Source organism: Salvelinus namaycush, unplaced genomic scaffold (assembly GCF_016432855.1).
Source record: "Salvelinus namaycush isolate Seneca unplaced genomic scaffold, SaNama_1.0 Scaffold260, whole genome shotgun sequence".
In the NCBI taxonomy this organism is placed as follows: domain Eukaryota; kingdom Metazoa; phylum Chordata; class Actinopteri; order Salmoniformes; family Salmonidae; genus Salvelinus; species Salvelinus namaycush.
This window is the reverse complement of record NW_024059453.1, coordinates 163409-184203: the sequence shown is the minus strand read 5'-3', so window position 1 is coordinate 184203 and position 20795 is coordinate 163409. Positions and strand designations below refer to the sequence as shown.

Sequence of the window (20795 nt, the reverse complement as noted above, 5' to 3'; positions counted from 1 at the left end):
TTCCTCCATGTGAGGCCATCTATCTAGATTATCATGTAATACTGTATTAAAATCTCCACCCCATATTACTTTGGCCAATTGAAATTTAGACATCATTTTACTTATTTTCCTCTCAATGTCTCAAAATAAAATACAGTTACTTGACTTGTTATTGGAAGCTTAAGTATTTACAACAATGAATTGAACATGGTTAACATCTACCAATAGTATAATCCATCTCCCTGTATTATCTGCTTCATGACTCAATATATGAGCCTTAAAGTTGCCTTTTAAAATAGGGACACCTGCTGACCGATTAGTACCAAATGAAAACCAAATGTCATTCATATCATCACCATTGACACTTCCAAAACGCAGTATCTGTGCAACAGGCATGAGTTTCTTGAATGAAATAAGTCGGCACTCTTACCCTTACAATACAAAAATAAAGATCTCCTTTTCAAAAAATGACAGATTCCCCTGGCATTAATAGAAAAAAACAGAAATGGACATTTACTATCAAAGTGACTATATGAAGAATATTAAACTTGTATACGTTCACATGAATCGGGTTCTCATAAAAAGAAAAGGTCTTACTAGTTGCAAATAAAAACATACCTTTGCACCACGTAAGTGGTTGATCTAAATTATATATATATTTATACAATTGCAAATAACATTGTACCATAGATTGGTAAAAACGAATAGCCATCAAGCTAACATTAAGTGTCAGTGCGAATTTCCCTGCCATAAAAAATATATATATAAAAAAAGTTTGGCTCACACAAACAATGCTCTTTCCTCAATAAATATCTAGTTTTATCAAATTAGCAAATAAAACTCAGTCCTGCACTTGACAAGTCCAGCAGTCAACAAACTAGGCGTCAGCGTGAATTACCCTTCCATTAACAAAAGCCTTAGCTCCCGCAAAGTATGCACTTTTCCCTTCCTTCCTTGCTCTCTCAATTATCGGCCACAGACGATTCAGAGCTTCTTTGTCAAATGGAAGCTGCTCCTTGGTTGGGGTATTCGGGTATGAATCGCATTCACCCCCCTTTTTTACACCGCAAGCAAATGAGTGAGTTTCAACAATGCCTCTTTTCTCCTTGGAAGTTTCAACATCCATTATCAGCAACAGTTTGGTCATGTCCTGATTACATGCTACTAGCTATGAAGACGTTAGCAGGCTAATTTAACTACACACGCTGACACTTTTCGATAGCTAGCTTGTTCGTTGGAAATAGTCAAAAATATATGTCAAAGGTTTGATTAATTACAAAATTATTCATTGTATGGTTAGATATCATTTTTTGTGAAAACAAAAACAAATTGCAACTGCAGTCTAAAACTATAAACTTTGTGAGAAAACCCCAAAATTGTTCCTCAGCTAGAAATGTTACACCCTCTCATGTCGCAATCTTTACCATATCACTGATTTCATGGAGCTCTCCTGCTCATCATTTACTTCACAAAATCCCGCAAACGTGAAAGCGCCAGAAATAAACATTGCGAGATTTTACATATGTGTGAGTCAGAGATTTGAAAGCAGACGCTTTCATCCAAAACGATGTACAGTAATCCGTACATACATTTTACGTTTGGTTGGCCCAGGGAAATTAGAGTTTTTCGATCTTTTATACAAAGCAATTTTTGTATATCTTTCTTTGTAGTACTGTATGTATTCAATCATTTCGAATTGATCACTTCCCACTGGGTACATACATCAATTCAATGTTTATTCCACGTTGGTTCAACGTAATTTAATTGGAATTACATTGATATTGTGTCACAGTGAATTTTATAATCTGCAGTCAATTTAATTATGTTTTCATGTGCCATGATTCTGACATTTTACATATGATCCTCATAGGATTAGGCTACATAATTACAGTGGTGCAGTAAATGTAATCTCAATTCAATACGATGTGCATATACTGTACATATAGCCAATATAGCTATTAAACCCATGTTCAGTGACTGTAATCTATGACGCAAGTGGCCTAATATGTTTGTGACGTTCCATGGAAACCACGGTATTGTTTAAAACTAGATTCTGATTGGCTTGCAGGTCATTCTACAGTGTAAATTATAAATGAAAACGTGCTTTTATAGCAGTGTTACAGATTCACAATACCGAGCGTGTCTCAACCCGTACCGCGCTTTTATCTACCTAAAGGTATCTTCACGCACAACTGGATAGGCCTTTTGGATACGCTTGTCCAAGGTAAGGATATGTGTCAAGCTATAGCCTACTTTTAATGTTTTAGTTCCGAATTTAAGTTACTCCAGTCAAGTGATTCATCGTAAAAGTTTGTTGTTTTGACTGAGCAGTCCAATGGCCAATAACATACATAGATTATGCATTAGGCAATGCACAAGTCAGTGTTTAGGTCAGAATATAAAGTTGCTACTTCCATCAACTCAAGTTACTCAATTCAAGTGATTAATCGTAAAATTGAGTTGTTTTGACTGTCAAAACAAATAACTTTGATGGAATATTCAAAATTATAATGGCAATTATGAATCACAAATTCACAACATTACTTGCATTTCAATGATTCATCCAGGCCCAAGACATAAAGTTGCCTGAAAGCTGTGTAACAATCATTCCATTGCTGACCCATAGGATGGTAATCACGTACATGATTGGCTTAATCTAGAATCATGGATACCTTTCATGTGAGTACACACACCATATTTTTTTTTACATATCTCAGAAGGAAGATACCTCAATATCTGGAAGCACTGTCTCATGTACAATTGTTAATGCTATCTCTGAAATGTCTAACAAAATGTTGACTTGATCGTTTCATCAAGACCTTCTCATCACAAGTTGGAACTAGTGGTCAACATTGGGACAATGCAGCCATAAATAACATGGACCAATATTTTAATGGAGGTAAGCACTACACTTCTGATGGGTTTAAAGATTGTATTACATTATCTAAAAGTGAGAAAGTAAACCCCAGCTGTTATTCTTTTCACAGGGAAGGACACTCCCCATTATGCCATGAATGTTTCATTGCTGAACAACCATAGATATGTTTCCTCTAATTTGGCTCCCGTTCCTCCAACAGTGAGCAAGACCTGCCAGCAGAGCTCACTGGAGCAGGGAGACATCCCGTCATCCTTTTGGCGCCTGACAAAGTACACTTTTTTTCTTCTAAGTAACACTATAGTAACATCTTCTGCACAAAGTTACATTCATAATAAGATTGGTGTTAAGTGAGAAAGAATCCTAAAGATGGTCCAATGGGCATGGTCTGAAGCCTCTCGTCATCTCAGTATGTTGAACCGCCTGATTTCTTGCAGGCTTGAGATTCAGATCCTGCTGAACGATGTTAAGCATTCGATTAACCACATGCAGGGGACGCTGAACACCATGCAGGGGCAGTGTATTGAGTTGCAGACTGCCATATCTAAGGTAGTGTCAGATGAGTCTCAGATACAGAAGAATAAGTCTATGATGGTATGGTGATAATGATTGAGATGGTGATTATAATAATGATGACTAGCGGTACCCCAGCCTACGGGCGGTAAATCATTGGGTCTGATTAATTCAATGCAATTCAATCTTTGAGGACTGCAACCATAGACATATAATTTATTTACACTAATAATAAGCTATTGTCAACTTCCCGTCTATGCTTATCTTGCTCATTGCTCACTGTCAATTGCTCACTGTTACCCTATGTGTGCAACTATTATTGATTTCTCACAGAAAAATAATTTGGTTTCAAATGTACCTGGGGCCATGTAAATAATTGTTAGGCTACTCATTTTGAATCCACCGGTGGCAACTTGTGTGACCATAAAAGTCTGTGTGCGATTGGGCACAGTAAAATTATTTGGTTACTGACCGGCCCTACATTATAGAAGGCCCTTCAAGTCGGAACTAGGAAATTCTGACATTTCTGACTCGCAAACTCGTTATGGAATGATGATTTCAAGTTTCCCACTTGTGAAGTATCAGAATCAACCAGTAGGAAGCTTTACACTGATAACTTACATTCATTTTAACTCTGAGCTTCCAAGTTTCCGATGGCATTTTAATGCGTCAATAATTGCCATGGTAATTTTGAATGTCCAGTCAGTGAGCATTATGGGTAATTATCCTACATACTTACATCAAATACTTTATGATAGCATCATCTCCTGTAGTAACAGTGCCATTCCAAACACAATAAATGTGAAATATAACAAAGATACAAAATATTGCTAAAGTGAAGAAAATCAGCTCAAAAATGTAGGAGGAAATGCCCCTGCAGCAAGGAGGCTTACGGTATTATAATATATTGTAGATAACATTAATATAATTTGTGTATTTACAGTATCGTACACATACAAATGAAAGTATATGCTAGGGATTGATCTACACTGAGTGAACAAAACATTAAGAACACCTTCCTATTGAGTTGCCCTCCCCCTTGGTGGTGGACCATTGTTGATACTCAGGGAAAACTGTTGAGCGGGAAAAACCCAACAGCATGGCAGTTCTTGACACAAACCGGTGCGCCTGGCACCTACTACCATACTGTGTTCAAAGGGACTTAAATCTTTGGTCTTGCCCATTCACCCTCTGAATGACACACATACACAATCCATGTCTCAATTGTCTAAAAATCTATCTTTAACCTGCCTCCTCCCCTTCATCTACACTGAGAAGAAGATTTAACAATTAACATCAATAAGGGATTATAGCTTTCACCTGATTAGTCTATGTCACGGAAAGAGAAGGTGTTCTTAATGTTTAATACACTCAGTGTATGTGTCAATGATGTTATAGATTCCAAGTGGTTGATTTTTTAGGGAATGACTATATTCTCTATATTATACCTGCAGATCATCACAGCAGCCGAAGTTGCTGTGCAGAGGGAGGAGATCCCCCGAGCATCAGGCCTCATCCCGTCACAGAGGGAGGGTATCCTCCAAACAGCCAGTGTCCCTGCACAGAGGGAGGGGATCCTCCAAACAGCCAGTGTCCCTGTACAGAGGGAGGGGATTCTCTCAGCAGCTAGCATCACTGCACAGAGGGAGGAGATCCTCCGAGCATCAGGTCTCATCCCGTCACAGAGGGAGGGTATCCTCCAAACAGTCAGTGTCCCTGCACAGACGGAGGGTATCCTCCAAACAGCCAGTGTCCCTGCACAGACGGAGGGTATCCTCCAAACAGCCAGTGTCCCTGCACAGAGGGAGGGGATCCTCCAAACAGCCAGTGTCCCTGCACAGAGGGAGGGGGTTCTGCCAGCAGCTAGCATCACTGCGCAGAGGGAGGAGATCTTCCGAGCATCAGGCCTCATCCCTGCACAGAGGGAGGGGATCCTCCAAACAGCCAGTGTCCCTGTACAGAGGGAGGGGATTCTCTCAGCACCTAGCATCACTGCGCAGAGGGAGGAGATCTTCCGAGCATCAGGCCTCATCCCGTCACAGACGGAGGGTATCCTCCAAACAGCCAGTGTCCCTGCACAGACGGAGGGGATCCTCCAAACAGCCAGTGTCCCTGTACAGAGGGAGGGGATCCTCCAAACAGCCAGTGTCCCTGTACAGAGGGAGGGGATCCTCCAAACAGCCAGTGTCCCTGCACAGAGGGAGGGGGTTCTCCCAGCAGCTATAATCATTGCAAAGAAGACGGAGATCCTCCGAGCATCAGGCCTCATCCCGTCACAGAGGGAGGGGATTCTCTCAGCACCTAGCATCATTGCGCAGAGGGAGGAGATCTTCCGAGCATCGGGCCTCATCCCATCACAGAGGGAAGGGATTCTTCCAGCATCTTCTATCACTGCGCAGAAGAAGAAGATCCTCAGAGCATCAGGCCTCATCCCTGCACAAAAGGAGTTGATCCTCCTGATGTCCAGTGTCACTGCGCAGAGGAAGGGAATCGTCCAAATGGCCAGCGTCCCTGGGCACAGGGAGGGGATTGTCCCAAAGGCAAGTGTCTCTGCTGAGAGGGAGGGGATCCTCCAAACAGCCAGTGTCCCTGCACAGAGGGAGGGGGTTCTGCCAGCAGCTAGCATCACTGCGCAGAGGGAGGAGATCTTCCGAGCATCAGGCCTCATCCCTGCACAGAGGGAGGGGATCCTCCTGAAGGCCAGCGTCCCTGCGCACAGGGAGTGGATTGTCCCAAAGGCTAGTGTCCCTGCAGAGAGGGAGGATATCTTCCTCACAACCAGTGTCCCTGTGAAGAATGGACACAATCATCCACAACCACCTCCCATCATCCCCATGGTGGCACCACTGTGGAAATGGGATGGTGGAGCGTGTACTCCACCTGTGGATTTCTATTCCAAGAGAAGAGGTCACAAACTTACCTAATTAGTAAAGAAATTACCATTGTGATAGTGTGAGAATTAGCTGTGATAGGTTAAATGTATGGCTCATGTGAGTGTATATCTGTAATACTTTCATGCATTTTCTACATAAAACAGGTTTAGCTCCATTTTACTTTGACATTTTAGTCATTTAGCAGACGCTCTTATCCAGAGCGACTTACAGTAGTGAGTGTATACATTTTCATACTCCAGTGAATCTCTCCAGGATTTCGCATGGATTTTTTTGATATTTGCGGATAAATATTTTGCAGCAACAATTCCGACATTTTGCAATATGCAATTGTTTTGTCCAATTAGTTGCAAAAATGCGCTGACAAGGGAAAAAACTGTGTTGACGTGTGGCTTGATTGAACCATATTATGCAGTAAATGTGCGGTGATAGGTTGAAATTGCGAGCCCTCTTTTTGTACTGTGGTAATGGGTCAGTTCTATGCGATAATATTGTGATGATGTGACTATTTTATGCAGAAATAGTTTGGCGATTGGTCAAATTTGTAAGCCCTCGCATAATATGCAGGGAATTGTTGATTTTGCAACCAAAACAATGCGATCGCAGAGTCCTGGAGTAACCTCCCTGCGTGTAGGTTAAGATTGGGTTGTAACAGAGTATCAGAGCCAGACGTTTCTACCTGTCAGCTAGTAATTGTTCTGTATGGTGACATGAGCAGAGTGGCCTGACTTCTCCCACTTATTACAGATGTCCGACTTAGATATGTTGAGCATCCTGCTATGATGTCCATCACCAAGCCGGAACACTCCGAGGCCAACCCTCAGTGCCAGACTGGCAGCCGGCCGGTGGCTGAGCCCGAGACCCCTGCTGTTCACAATAACAGTGGAGGCTGGCTCAGCTGGGTCTTTGGGAGTGGAAGAGCTAATAAGAAGGAGGTTCATCTACCTGAGGACAAAGACAGATCTGTAAGGAACTGGTTCTTAACACTATATTCTATGTAGAGACAATTGAGTGGATTAAAAAAAAACTATTGTGGCTTGCTTCACATTGCTAATATCTTCTTCCTCAGATTGTCTGGGATCCAACTCTGCACAGAGGGGTTAACAAAACTGAGCCCAAGGCTGAGGTACACACTTAAATTCAATGAAATTAAAAACAGTGAACAACCACTGTATTTCAACTGTGATAATATTACTAACAATTTGGAAAATGTGTTGATGTGTTTTAAAGAACAAGTGTGTACCACCACCTCCACCGATGGGGACATATGGATATCAGGGGAACACTGGCAGTGTCCCCAAAGGAGCGAATCCTTACTCTATGAAAGCAGGTGAATATTGCTTTAGAATACATGTGGTTTAACCAAGACTGTGTCAGCCGATCATAGATGTCCCTGGTGGTCTCCTGCTAACAGCTTTCCCACTACCAGCAGGTCTATGGGGCAGCAGATACCCTACAATGTATTACAATGATGGGACCAACTCAAAGCCTCCAAGCCATGGGCCTGGACTGCTTCCTAGACACCTCTCTGTCTTGCTCCCTCCTTCACACTTTGACCTCATGGCACCAATGGTTGTGCCACCTGACACTCTACCCTACTGAGGTATGACTCTGGAAAATCCTTCCAAATTGTATCCATTCATCATTAACTGAGATTTTTCTTTAACATAGCAAGTGGCTGAAATAGCAAGCATGTTAACTATTTTTTATTTTTGTCCAACAGGCCATTTGCCCAGAGTGGATTTGCCATACATAGATGTTTTCAGCAATAAAAATCTTCAGCATAAAAAAGTATTAAAAGATGATCTTTTAATTAAATCTCTCCTTTGTGTCCTCATGTTCACATTAATTTGATGTATTCTATCATCATTTACAATGCTTATTGCTTCTGCATTGCTTTACAGACAAGTATATATTATACACATATATTTTATTTTAGACATTACAAAAACATATTTTTGTGCATTTTGGATTTCCTACATTTACTTACTGTACAGACAAGTATATTTTATACATATATATTTTTTTTAACTACATTTTTTTATTTATTCCATAGACAGAAAGAAATATATTTAGATGCATTTTGAATTCCTAAATGTCAATATTTTATTTTCTGTGTCACGTGTTTATGCCCATTTATGTACATCCTGTGTATGTTACCCTTCCAATGAGCTTATCATATAAACTACAACGCAAAAAAATATGGTTTAATTCACTTTTAATAATGTTAGCACAGGTAACAGCCGTTTACAGTCTTTCTTTAGTTTTTCATTCTTACTCTTCCCAATTCAATTGAACTATATTTCTTTATTTCCCATGGGCTTCACCAGAGTACCCCCTAGTGGCTGGAATACAACTGTATTAAGCCCCTTACAACACCCCCCTGCAAAAACGAAATGTTGTCCCAGTTGCAGCCTAGTATCTGTCTTGTTTTGCACGCTTTGTACAAAATAATAAAATGCAGTACTACAGGATATTTCTTAACGTAGCTCTTTATTAGCTAGCTATAACTGGCATGTTCACGTATCGCCAACCAGCATCAAACTGACCATGACCTAACCATTTGGGTGGTCTTAACCAATCATAGCACAGTATAATATGGCGGTAAAATGCATCCAATTATAATTCAGTATGTTTACACATATGGATATTACAGTATCCAAACTGATATGCCATTTTTAGTTGTTTTTTAAAACAGCGGGACACCACCCTCACCTTCGACCAGCTGGTGGACCTGTCCATTCGGCTGGATAACCTGGTGGCTACCCGAAGACGTCCAGACCTCTGCGACCATCTGTGGCCGCAGAGGTCACACTGCCGGTCAGTGCCGGGTTTGTTCCTCTGGGGGTCGAGGCAGCAGGCAGGGCACTCTGGCGTTACCCCAGGTGAGCCGGCACCATTCTCACCCAGAGCCCTCTGTTGCACACATGTTTTTGTATGTTACTTTTCCTGAGTTTTCCCCGCATTCCCAGCATAAAGCGCTCGTCGATTCAGGCGCGGCTGGGAATTTTATAGACAGATAATTTGCCCATAGTTTAGGGATCCCCATTGTTCCAGTGGCTATGCCCTTCCCAGTTCACGCCTTAGTCGACCATTATGGTCAGGGTTGATTAGGGAGGCCACCGTTTCCGCTCAGTCTCTTCCTCATTGACTCTCTTGCGTTTCCCGTGGTACTAGATCTACCCTGGTTAGCCTGTCATGACCCCACTGTTTCATGGCAACGGAGGGCTCTCACGGGGTGGTCGCGAGAGTACTCGGGGAGGTGTCTAGGGGTTTCCGTTGGTGCTACTACAGTGGAAACTCCAGACCAGGTCTCCACCGTGCGCATTCCCCCCGAATATTCCGATTTGGCTCAATGACTCAATTACCACCCCATCGTCGTAGGGATTGTGCGATAAATCTCCTGGTAGACGCTGCACTTCCCAGGAGTCACGTGTATCCCCTGTCACAGGCGGAGATGGCGGCTATGGAAACATTTGTCTCCGAATATCTGCATCAGGGGTACATTCGGTCCTCCACTTGACCCGCCTCCTCAAGTTTTTTTTTTGTGAAGAAGAAGGAGGGAGGTCTGCGCCCATGTATTGCCTATCGAGCCCTAAACCAGATCACTGTGAAGTACAGTTACCCGCTACCTCTCATAGCCACAGCGATTGAGTCAATGCACGGGGCGCGCTTCTTCACCAAACTAGATCTCAGGAGCGCTTACAACCTGGTGCGTTTCCGGGAGGGAGACGAGTGGAAGACGGCGTTCAGTACTACCTCAGGGCATTATGAGTACCTCGTCATGCCGTACGGGTTGATGAATGCTCCATCAGTCTTCCAAGCCTTTGTAGACAATATTTTCAGGGACCTGCACGGGCAGGTATAGTGGTGTATATTGATGACATTCTGATATACTCCGCTGCACGCGCGGAGCATGTGTCCCTGGTGCGCAGGCTGCTTGGTCGACTGTTGGAGCATGACCTGTACGTCAAGGCTGAGAAATGCCTGTTCTTCCAACAGTCTGTATCCTTCCTAGGGTACCGCATTTCCACCTCAGGGGTGGAGATGGAGAGTGACCACATTTCAGCCGTGCGTAATTGGCAGACTCCGACCACGGTAAAGGAGGTGCAGCGGTTCTTAGGGTTTGCCAATTACTACCGGAGGTTTATCCGGGGTTTTGGTCAGGTGGCGGCTCCCATTACCTCACTGCTGAAGGGGGTGCCGGTGCGTTTGCAGTGGTCGGCAGAGGCGGACAGAGCTTTCCTCCGTTTGAAGGTGCTGTTCACCGACGCTCCGGTGTTGGCACATCTTGACCCTCTTTGGCGTTCATAGTGGAGGTGGACGCATCCGAGGCTGGGGTTGGAGCCGTGCTCTCACAGCGCTCGGGTACGCCCGCGAAGCTCCGCCCCTGTGCTTTTTTTTCGAAGAAGCTAGGGCCGGCGGAGCAAAACTATGATGTGTGGTGTGGAGACACTGGCTCGAGGGGGCTAAGCACCCTTTCCTCATCTGGACTGACCACCGTAACCTGGAGTATATCCGAGCAGCTAGGAGACTGAATTAGTTAAGGACGTGCGAGTCTATGTTTCCTCCTGTTCGGTGTGCGCCCAGAGCAAGGCTCCTAGGCACTTGCCTAGAGGGAAGTTACTACCCCTCCCCGTTCCACAACGGCCGTGGTCTCATCTATCGGTGGATTTCCTCACTGATCTTCCCCCGTCTCAGGGAAACACGGCGATCCTGGTCGTTGTGGATCGGTTCTCTAAGTCCTGCCGTCTTATCCCGTTGCCCGGTCTCCCTACGGCCCTACCGACTGCGGAAGCTCTGAGCACCCACGTCTTCCGGCACTACGGGGTGCCCGAGGACATTGTTTCTGATCGGGATCCCCAGTTCACATCCCGAGTGTGGAAGGCGTTTATGGAACGTCTGGGGGTCTCGGTCAGCCTGACCTCGGGGTATCACCCGGAGAGTAATGGGCAGGTGGAGAGAGTGAACCAGGAGGTGGGTAGGTTTCTGCGGTCGTTTTGCCAGGACCAGCCAGGGGAGTGGGCGAGATACGTCCCCTGGGCTGAAATGGCCCAGAACTCACTCCGCCACTCCTCCGGCTACCAGCCGGTCCTGGCACCGTGGCATCAGAGCTAGACTGAGGCTCCAGGGGTGGAGGAGTGGGTGCAGCGCTCTAAGGAGACCTGGAGGGCCGTCCAGGAATCACTAAGACAGGGAGTGGACGGCAGAAGAGGAGCGCTGACCGTCACCGCAGTCAGGCCCCCGTGTTCGCACCGGGGGACAGGGTCTGGCTCTCGACCCGAAACCTGCCCCTCCGCCTGCCCTGCCGGGGTACTGTCACGAATATCACCAAAGGTGGCTTCTCTTCCCGTTCGGGTGGCGCTCGGCAGTCGTCGTCGCCGGTCTACTAGCTGCTAACGATCCCTTTTTTCCTTTGTTGGGTCTAATTGGTTTCACCTGTTCCTTGTTTGGGGGTTGGGGTTGGGGTTATTTAAGTTCAGTTAGCCCGCCTGTGTTCGTGCGGGATTGTTTTGCTGTATTTGGTATAGGAGTGTTTCTGTTTTTTGGATTGTCCGCTGTACAGCGTATGTGCCTGTGTAGTACATTATTTTGGAGTGTTTTACGCCTGTGTTCGGCGTCACCCTCTTTGTGCGCGGTTATTGTAAGGAATAAAGTGTTTTTTTCCGAACCCTCTGCTCTCTGCACCTGACTCCACACCCATCACTCCACGCATCATTACATTACCAACATTATTCTAGGGAGGTGAGGCACTGAGCCTACCAAAGATTTTGTGCCTGAGCCTCATTTACATTCTCTATTTACCATTTTGTTTAATTTCACTTTGTTGTCACTAGCAATAGATTGTATAGCTGTGTCACAGTCCCCTTTAAAACGAAATCCATTTTACAATGGCTGTACTTGAACTCAACATGATTGAGTTGCATAGAAAAGTAGCAGATTCAACATCCTTTTGACTATCTGGAGATATGCCAACACAGTTTGTTTACAGTTTGGTGATTTACAAAAACAAAAGTGTTTGGGGTTTCTTGTGCTGTGTGACACATTCTTCACCATATTTACCTTTCACTGCATTTCTCCTCCCCCCTTTTTGTATCAGTTAGTTTAGTCTGACTGTTGCACCGACTTAAATTTGTGCTGTCATCCTCATCTCCTATTTCATTACATATGGGTGACAGCCCAACGGATTGGTCAACTCAACCTATTCCTCAATCTGATTAACAAAACTGAAGCTAAACTGAGGCTGAGGCTGATTAACAAAACCTCCATTCTTGTCCCACATATTCCTAAGATTTTTGACACTATGTTTAGTGACAACTGGTTTTCCAATTGGCCATTGCAAGGTTTTGTCAACTTCCTCACAAAATTGGAAATCACATTTTTCATTATGCTGCATAATGGAATGTATTGCCATTGAAATATGATGACAATCCCAAAATGCATTTTTGTTCCCCCCCCCACACACAAAATTTGAGTCTTAACTTTCAACATCCATGCCACTCCCATACAATTTATGCTTCAGATTTGGTGGTTCAAGAGCCTTATTTTAATTTATCATCTGTTGTGTCAAATTATTCTTATCTATGCATTTATCAGTACGGTCAACTCCACAGTTAACGCTTATCACCCCAGACAACAGCGTCACTATCAGTACAGTCAACTCCTACTTTAGCACTAGGTCCACCCTTTACCAGTTCTTCCACCAACACCAGATCTCTGCAACAAACTCCCTTCCCTAATTTATTATATTTTATTCCAGTATATTGTTGTTAAATCATTATTATATAGGTTAGATATATGGATAGTATAGCCTATAATTGCCTGTGAAACAGGTAGGCCTACCTCTTATTTCTTAAATAGGCTCGAACACAAAGCCCTCTTGTTATAAAGACAAATTAAAATGAAGACCCTAGTGAGTAATCCCAACCCCACTTTATTTCAGCATCTAGAATAGTTGTTTCTATTTAAGCCAATATGTAATTTATAGGCCTATAGTGCAGGGCTAGGCAACCATGGGCCTGGAGTGCCGCAGACCCTTCATGTTTTTGATTTACCAACCTGGAACAGCGGGTGTGTCGAATTTAGGCAATCACTGAACTGATCAATTAGCTCAGTTGGTCAGGTGTGGTGCCTAGTTGGAACAAAATCCTGTAGTACCTGCTGCACTCCAGGAACAGAGTTGCCTATCCCAGCTATAGAGCCCCAAAGTGGCGGTGTCATAATACCCGAACAAGGAAATGGTTCTAATCGTTTTTCCACCATTTATTTTTCCCCTTAAGGAATTTTAGAAACACTTAAGGGCTGTGTTTTGTATAGGCTTACCCTGGCATGACGTTTTGATAACCATTTAAATCACTCTTGGACAAGGTGACTTTCAAAAATATATTCGGGTCTATTTACTCTCAGATTCTAAAATGCTAATTAGCATCAAAGTAGACACGCAAGACTACAAATCCCTGCAAGCTCCTGCACGTCATCTCTAGCTGACCTTTGCAAACAGGTATATTGTGTCAATTTAAAACTTGCACAAAACAGTTCACAGAATTGTCAATTTAAAGAAATGTATTCATTACTACATTTTGCTAACATTAGATATAGTTAATCAAGAGATTCTTTCCTTTGTCTCGATTCGGCAGTCTCATCCAGATCATTCATGGCATTTTTAGGTCTTTATGATAGCCACATTAGCAGCTAATTAGCATTTAATTTTTAGGGGTAAATACAAGCGAATATATTGATAAGTCAGCTTGTCCTGGACCTAGAGAGATTTACACGGTTAGCAAAACGTCACTCAAAAGTAAGCTTACACGAAACACAGACCTTATTTTAAGTGTTTCTATAATCCAGTAAGGGAAAAACGATTGGAACAATTTATTTTATGGGTATGACTCATATTGTGGTACTCTATAGTGTATTGTACTGGGGGCTATGGACTGGGTGGAGTAGAAAGTGTTGCCATAGACCTCAGTCCCCCATAAAATAACACCGTATATAGATTCTACAGACCCTAGTGAGTAATCCCAACACCACTTTTACTTTGGCACCTAGAATAGTTTTCTCCCTATAAACCAATATGTATTTCATATACAGTGTATTGCATTGGAGGCATTTATTTGACCTTGGAACATGTGTTGACCCCCAAACTGAATGCAAATATTACTTAAATATGAAGAACTGTGAGTCATGGATGATCTGGAGTCAGAACTGAGGGCGCCTGGAGAAGAACAGGGCGAAAATGAGTCTTCAGATGACGATGAATCAATCAACAGAAAACGAATCAAGAAGCCAAACCTTCCCCTGGCGCCTCCTTTATTTAAAGGTCATTTATAAAATGGAGTGTGTAGAAGAATATGTGAACCCTTGAGTAAGCTAAACCAGCTAGTTAGCTAGTTCAAGCTGCTGTTTACTGACAAGTACTACATACACTATATATACACAAAAGTATGTTGACACCCCTTCAAATTAGTAGATTCGGCTATTTCAGCCACACCTGTTGATGACAAGTGTATAAAATCGAGTACACAGCCATGCAATCTCCATAGACAACCATTGGCAGTAGAATGGCCTTACTGAAGAGCTCAGTGACTTTCAACGTGGCACCACCATAGGATGCCACCTTTCCAACAAGTCAGTTTGTCAAGTTTCTGCCCTGCTAGAGCTGCCAACTGTAAGTGCTGTTATTGTGAAGTGGAAACATATTGGAGCAACAACGGCTCAGCTGCGAAGTGGTAGCCCACAAGCTCCCAGACAACTGCCGAGTGCTGAAGCGCATAGCTCGTAGAAAGCATCCTCAGTTGCAACCCTCACTACCGAGTTCCAAACAGCACAAGAACTGTTTGTCGGAAGCTTCATGAAATGGGTTTCCATGGCTGAGCAGCCACACACAAGCCTAAGATCCCCGAGCGCGGTTCCAAGCGTCGGCTGGAGTAGTGTAAAGCTCGCTGTCATTGAACTCTGGAGCAGTGGAAATGCATTCTCGGGAGTGATGAATCACGCTTTAACCATCTAGCAGTCCGACGAACGAATCTGGGTTTGGCGAATGCCAGGAGAACACTACCTGCCCGAATGCATAGTGTCAACTGTAAAGTGGAGGCGGAATAATGGTCTGGGGCTGTTTTTCATGGTTTGGGGTAGGCCCCTTAGTTCCAGTGAATAGATCTTAGCCTTACAGCATACAATGACGTTCTAGACGATTCTGTGCTTGCAACTTTGTGGCAACAGTTTTGGGGGAAGGCTCTTTCCTGTTTCAGCATGTCAATGCCCCTGTGCACAAAGTCCATACAGAAATGGTTTGTTGAGATCGATGTGGACGAACTTGACTGGCTAGCACAGAGCCCTGACCTCAACCCCATCGGGATGAATTGGACCGCCGACTGCCAGCCAGGCCTAATTGCCCAACATCAGTGCCCGACCTCACGAATGCTCTTGTGGCTGAATGGAAGCAAGTCCCCGCAGCAATGTTTCAACATCAAGTGGAAAGCCTTCCCAGAAAAATGGAGGCTGTTATGTCAGCAAAGGGGGGTACAACTCCTTATTAATGCCCATGATTTTGATGAGATGTTTGACCAGCAGGTGTCCACATACCTTTGGCCATGTAGTGTGTGTTAATGCCCGATTTATTGTTTTCATCTATACATGGGATGCTCTTATTTACCAGTAGCAATGTCTGTTGTTTCATTAGAGACACCCCGTGAGACTGGCTTTCACAAGACCACAAGGAACTGGACTCCTGATCCATCCCTGTAGTACAATTGATAACTATTGCTATAAATGCTAAAAATCCAATCTTACTGAAACTTATATCACTTTTTGGCCTATCCCTCTGTACTGGTATGTCTCTACTACTTTCACCACTCCTCCCCTTAACCCATCTTCCTCTCCTTTCTTCACTGCCTCAACATATGACAACATCTGCACTACCCTGGAAACCTCAACCTACCTCTCCTGCATGGGACAATTCTGATCCCCAGCTCCATGGGCACCCGCACAATTAACACATTCCACTACTTTCCCCAATACTCCACATTCCTTCGTCTCATGCCCTTCTGCACGTCCCACTCAGGTAACATACACATAACACACACATTTATAATATTGTATATGGACATCTCTCAACTTTTTTTTCTCCCTAGCTCTCTCTCGCTCTTCCTCTGTGTCTGTAAATATCTCCCTCTCTGTGTCTGTCTGGTTGGTCTCTGGGGAGGAGGCTTTCAAGTTTGTACGTCTGGACGGCTCTATAAGAAAGAAGAGAAAGGTACCCCAGAATGACCCACCCGTCAGCCTGTTGAACAAGCAGCTTTCATCTGGAGGGAAGCTTGGACTTACGCAACTTTGTGGCAACTTATGCACTACCCTCTGGAGTGCCTTGCGGTCTGAGGACGAGCTGTTGCCTTACAAGGCAGTGATGCAACCAGTCAGGATGCTCTCGATGGTGCAGCTGTCAAAACTTTTCAGGATCTGAGGACCCATGCCAAATCTTTTCAGTCTCCTGAGGGGGGGTAGGTTTTGTCGTGCCCTCTTCGCGACTATCTTGGTGTGCTTGGACCATGTTAGTTTGTTGGTGATGTGGACACCAAGGAGCTTGAAGCTCTCAACCTGCACCACTACAGCCCCGTCGATGAGAATGGGGGTGTGTTCGGTCCTCCTTTTCCTGTAGTCCACATTCATCTCCTTTGTCTTGAGTATTCATCTAATTAAGTGTGTATGTGAACATGTTCCGGCTCGCCAGCCAATTATCATATTGATGAAAATCCAGTGTCTGTGTTATGACTAACGTATGATGTTACACTCATTCTGTTTTTTTATGATTTCTAATTCTTAACCTTCTATGATATGCATTTAACTCTGTAACACAACCGTGTCAGTGAATCACAGGAAGATTTTGTCAGAGTTGTCAGATGTTCCAAGGCTGTGACAATTGGCTCAAATCTATTCATGTCTTCAGCAAATTCTTGAACATTTCAATATTTTCCATCTTCTTTTGATCCTTTAGTGCACACAATCTCAGGAGGAGTTCAAGTTGGAAGATCTGAAGAAACTGGAAATCAGTATGTATACTAGGAAGAATATGATATCGTCAACATCTGAATGCTTTATTCATCATTAGTTGAATGTTTTGGCAATGTAATGTGTTAATTGTGCTTTTCTCTCAACAGTTATCAACAGTATTTTGACGTATAACAGAGATTTTGCTTTTGATGTGCAGCCAGTGCCCTTGAGGTAAATGAAGATCGATGAACCATCACAATGCAGGCCACTTATTGTCGTACCCAATGTAAATACAGAGTTTTTTGTTTAAGTACACAATAATCAGAACAAATCAGAGCAAATTATGGAGTAAAGCAAACGGTATTACTAAAAATTCAACAATGGCTTCCCCATCTGAATGACCTAATCTCCTAACATCATGCTGAGCCTGTAAATATTCAACAAGTAATCTAATGAATGAAATCTTACATTCAGGAGAATCCTTGCCCCAGGGGAGGAGGAGAACTTGGAGGTGGAAGAAGAGGAGGATGCTGCTACAGGAGCAGGCTCCCCAGAGTCCTTTCCCAACAGAGTACCAGGTAAGAACTCAACAAATACTGTGTTTTATTTGTAATCTATGGTGTATATAGAGCATTCATAATCATTGGTCTTTATTCTGAATCTGACTGTGTAATTTTGCCATGGTTATTTTTTTGGCTTTGTGGCCCTGTTTTGAGTGCCTTTGTGATTGCTGTCTCCTCTGTTCCCTGTCTCTCTGCATGGCTTCGTCACTCTGTCCTCACTGCCTGCTCCATTCACAGTTTTGCAAGGTATGGTTTGGTTGAGAAGTAAGGGGCTGGCATGGGTTTGAATGGGTCTGTCTTTTTATAGTTTTGTCGTAGCATGAATATGATTGCCTACTAATGGGCAGTTTGTTATTATCAAAAACCCTATCCTACTACTACTAGATAGCTTTAGTTGTTGAATCTACTTTACAATGTATTTTTTTTATAAGCATTCACCAAAACGTGTATGTCATCTTAGCCTTATCTGTTAGTCAGTCTACAACTTCTTCTGCTGCCTATTATTATATAAGTAAAATACTGCTGACAGTAATGACTTGAACAAGGATCTGTAAGTATAGACACTGGTTACGTCCCAAATGACACCCGATTCCCTATGCAGTGCAATATGGGCCCTGGTCAAAAGTAGTGCACTATAGTAGTGAACTTGTCCCCCTTGCCCATTTTAAACTTTTATTCTTATTGTAACTGCTTCGGGTAATGCAAGTTCTTGTGCTGTTAGGGGAATAACCTATGTTTAAATGTAACAATCTGCTGCTGTATTTTTTTGTTTTGTGTAGTTTCTTAATCATTGTACATAAACTGTATGTGTAAACATGTATACGCAGGGCCCAGCTGTAAAAGAGACCTTGGTCTCAGTCTGTGTTCCTTGTTGAAATCAAGGTATAATAATATAGGGAGTAGGGTTCCATTTGGGACGTTACCATTATCTTGATTTCAGCTGCATTAGTTCTGGGAACGTGGGAATATTTTCTGCAATTATTGTATCTTTAGAAAGTTACAGCTTTCATGTCTCCAACAGGTACATTGTTGCCACGGTTACCCTCAGAGCCCAGGATGTCGCTGCTCACAATAAAGATTGACAAGATTGGGCTGAAAGATGCTGGGCAATGCATTGATCCCTACATGACAGTTAGTGTGAAAGGTACTAAATGTAGGCTACATTGTTTACATTGCTGAGATGAGTTGCTTACCTTCACATCTGAAATGGTAAGGTCTGAAACAGTGATAATCTAGAAAAATGTTAAAATAATTATCTCTGTTGAGTTGACACTTGACAGTACATTTTTATAAATATAATTTATTCCTGCAGAATAGCCCAAGTGAATCTGAACGTTTTGTTTCCCAACAGATTTGAGTGGCATTGATTTGAACCCAGTGCAAGACACACCTGTGGCAACCCGAAAGGAGGACACATACATTCACTTCAGCGTAGACATTGAGATCCAGAGACATATCGAGAGACTACCAAAAGGTAGTCAAACGTTCTATTTCTACTGAATTAGTAGTGGGGCCTCTATTTAGCCAGTATCATGTAATATTAAGCTAATACAGTGTCAGTTTATGTTCAAATCCTTGCAGAGGGATTGGGCAGACAATCGTTAATCCTGAATTGTGTTCATGTTCCGGGGGCAGCTATTTTCTTTGAGTTCAAGCACTATAAACCCAAGAAGGGGTTTACCAGCACAAAATGTTTTGCCTTCATGGAAATGGATGAGATCAAACCTGGTCCCATTGTGATCGAGTTGTGAGTGACACATTTTGTGTTTTCCAGATTAACTTTCTTTAAATGTACTCACTATTTTATTTTAAGATGAAAATAAATTACATTTGATAACTATTTATTTTGAGAATCTCAGATTTTAGCTATTTTTCTGGGGGGTGGGGGGGGGTGGTTCTGGTTCAGTCTGCCCTTTGAATATACCGTTTGAATGAATCACTTATTTATGCTATCGGATGTCAGGTACAAGAAGCCTACTGACTTCAAGAGGAAGACGCTCCAGCTCCTGACCAAGAAGCCACTCTATCTCCACCTCCACCAGACGTTGCACAAAGATTAATAACCGAGGTCACAGAGTAGAGCACATCAAGAAAGCAGAAGCGCCACAGAATTCCACTGTAGTCATCAGACATCCAGCAAAGTTTGGTGTACCGCCTCCCTATCCGCCTCCACTCACATCAACAATACTAAACCCAGCAGGCCCAAATGCCACAACCTCAACTCTGTGATAGGACGGCCCTGGATGACACATATTAACTACAGCGGTGACAACACACTACTGTATAATGCTGCTTCGTAACCAAGTGGGAGGTGGGAATTTACCAGTTGTGAAGTCGTAAATACCAGTTGGATGCATTCACGTGATTTGAACTTGTTGAGAAAAGATAATTTGGCTAATGGCCAACAAGCTGCCTAAACCATAAACTTAAAGCTACAAAATGCAGTATTTGACCCCTCTGGTGCCAATTAGCGATCACTTTTTTTCTCCTCTCTGCATGACGCTCAATGGAAAAGAAGAGTTGAGTTAGCAATTGGTACTGTATGTCAAACAACCAGCCTCGTCTTTAGTCTTCCTCTGCCTTTCCCTTTGGGGATGAAAGAGGATCAACATGGTCATAGGTGCTCAAGCGATCTATTGATGATGTCATATCCTGGTGCCAATTTCAAAAGATCTCATTGTGCCCATTTGACACTGCCACAGTGAAAATATATAACTGCCCTGTTCATTTACTTACATCCTTATCCCTGATCTGGCGTTATTTAATAGGTAAAAGTAATATATTGGGATATTTGCTTTAATCTATCACATTAGATGTGTGATTACTTCAAGGATGGGAGGAAGGATGCATTTTTTTAGCATTCAGAAAGGATTCTGAGATGCTATGATGTCATCCTGTTATAAAGGGAGTTGAAAAGGATGCTGCATGTAACTGAAGTTGACTTTGACCTTTGTTTTGAATGCTGTTCCCATCAAGGCCACACTG

The 20795-nt window shown here is 43.2% G+C and overlaps 1 protein-coding gene across 1 annotated transcript; it reads left to right on the top strand.

Moving 5' to 3' along the window:
- Positions 1 to 16296: 16296 nt before the first annotated feature.
- On the top strand, positions 16297 to 19957 carry LOC120039226 (axin interactor, dorsalization-associated protein-like). The gene is made up of 7 exons (XM_038984711.1): positions 16297 to 16321; positions 17415 to 17478; positions 17722 to 17825; positions 18832 to 18954; positions 19162 to 19284; positions 19440 to 19557; positions 19774 to 19957. Exons 1-7 carry the CDS (start codon positions 16297 to 16299, stop codon positions 19868 to 19870), a joined length of 654 nt encoding a protein of 217 aa, XP_038840639.1. The 3' UTR covers positions 19871 to 19957.
- Positions 19958 to 20795: the final 838 nt, after the last annotated feature.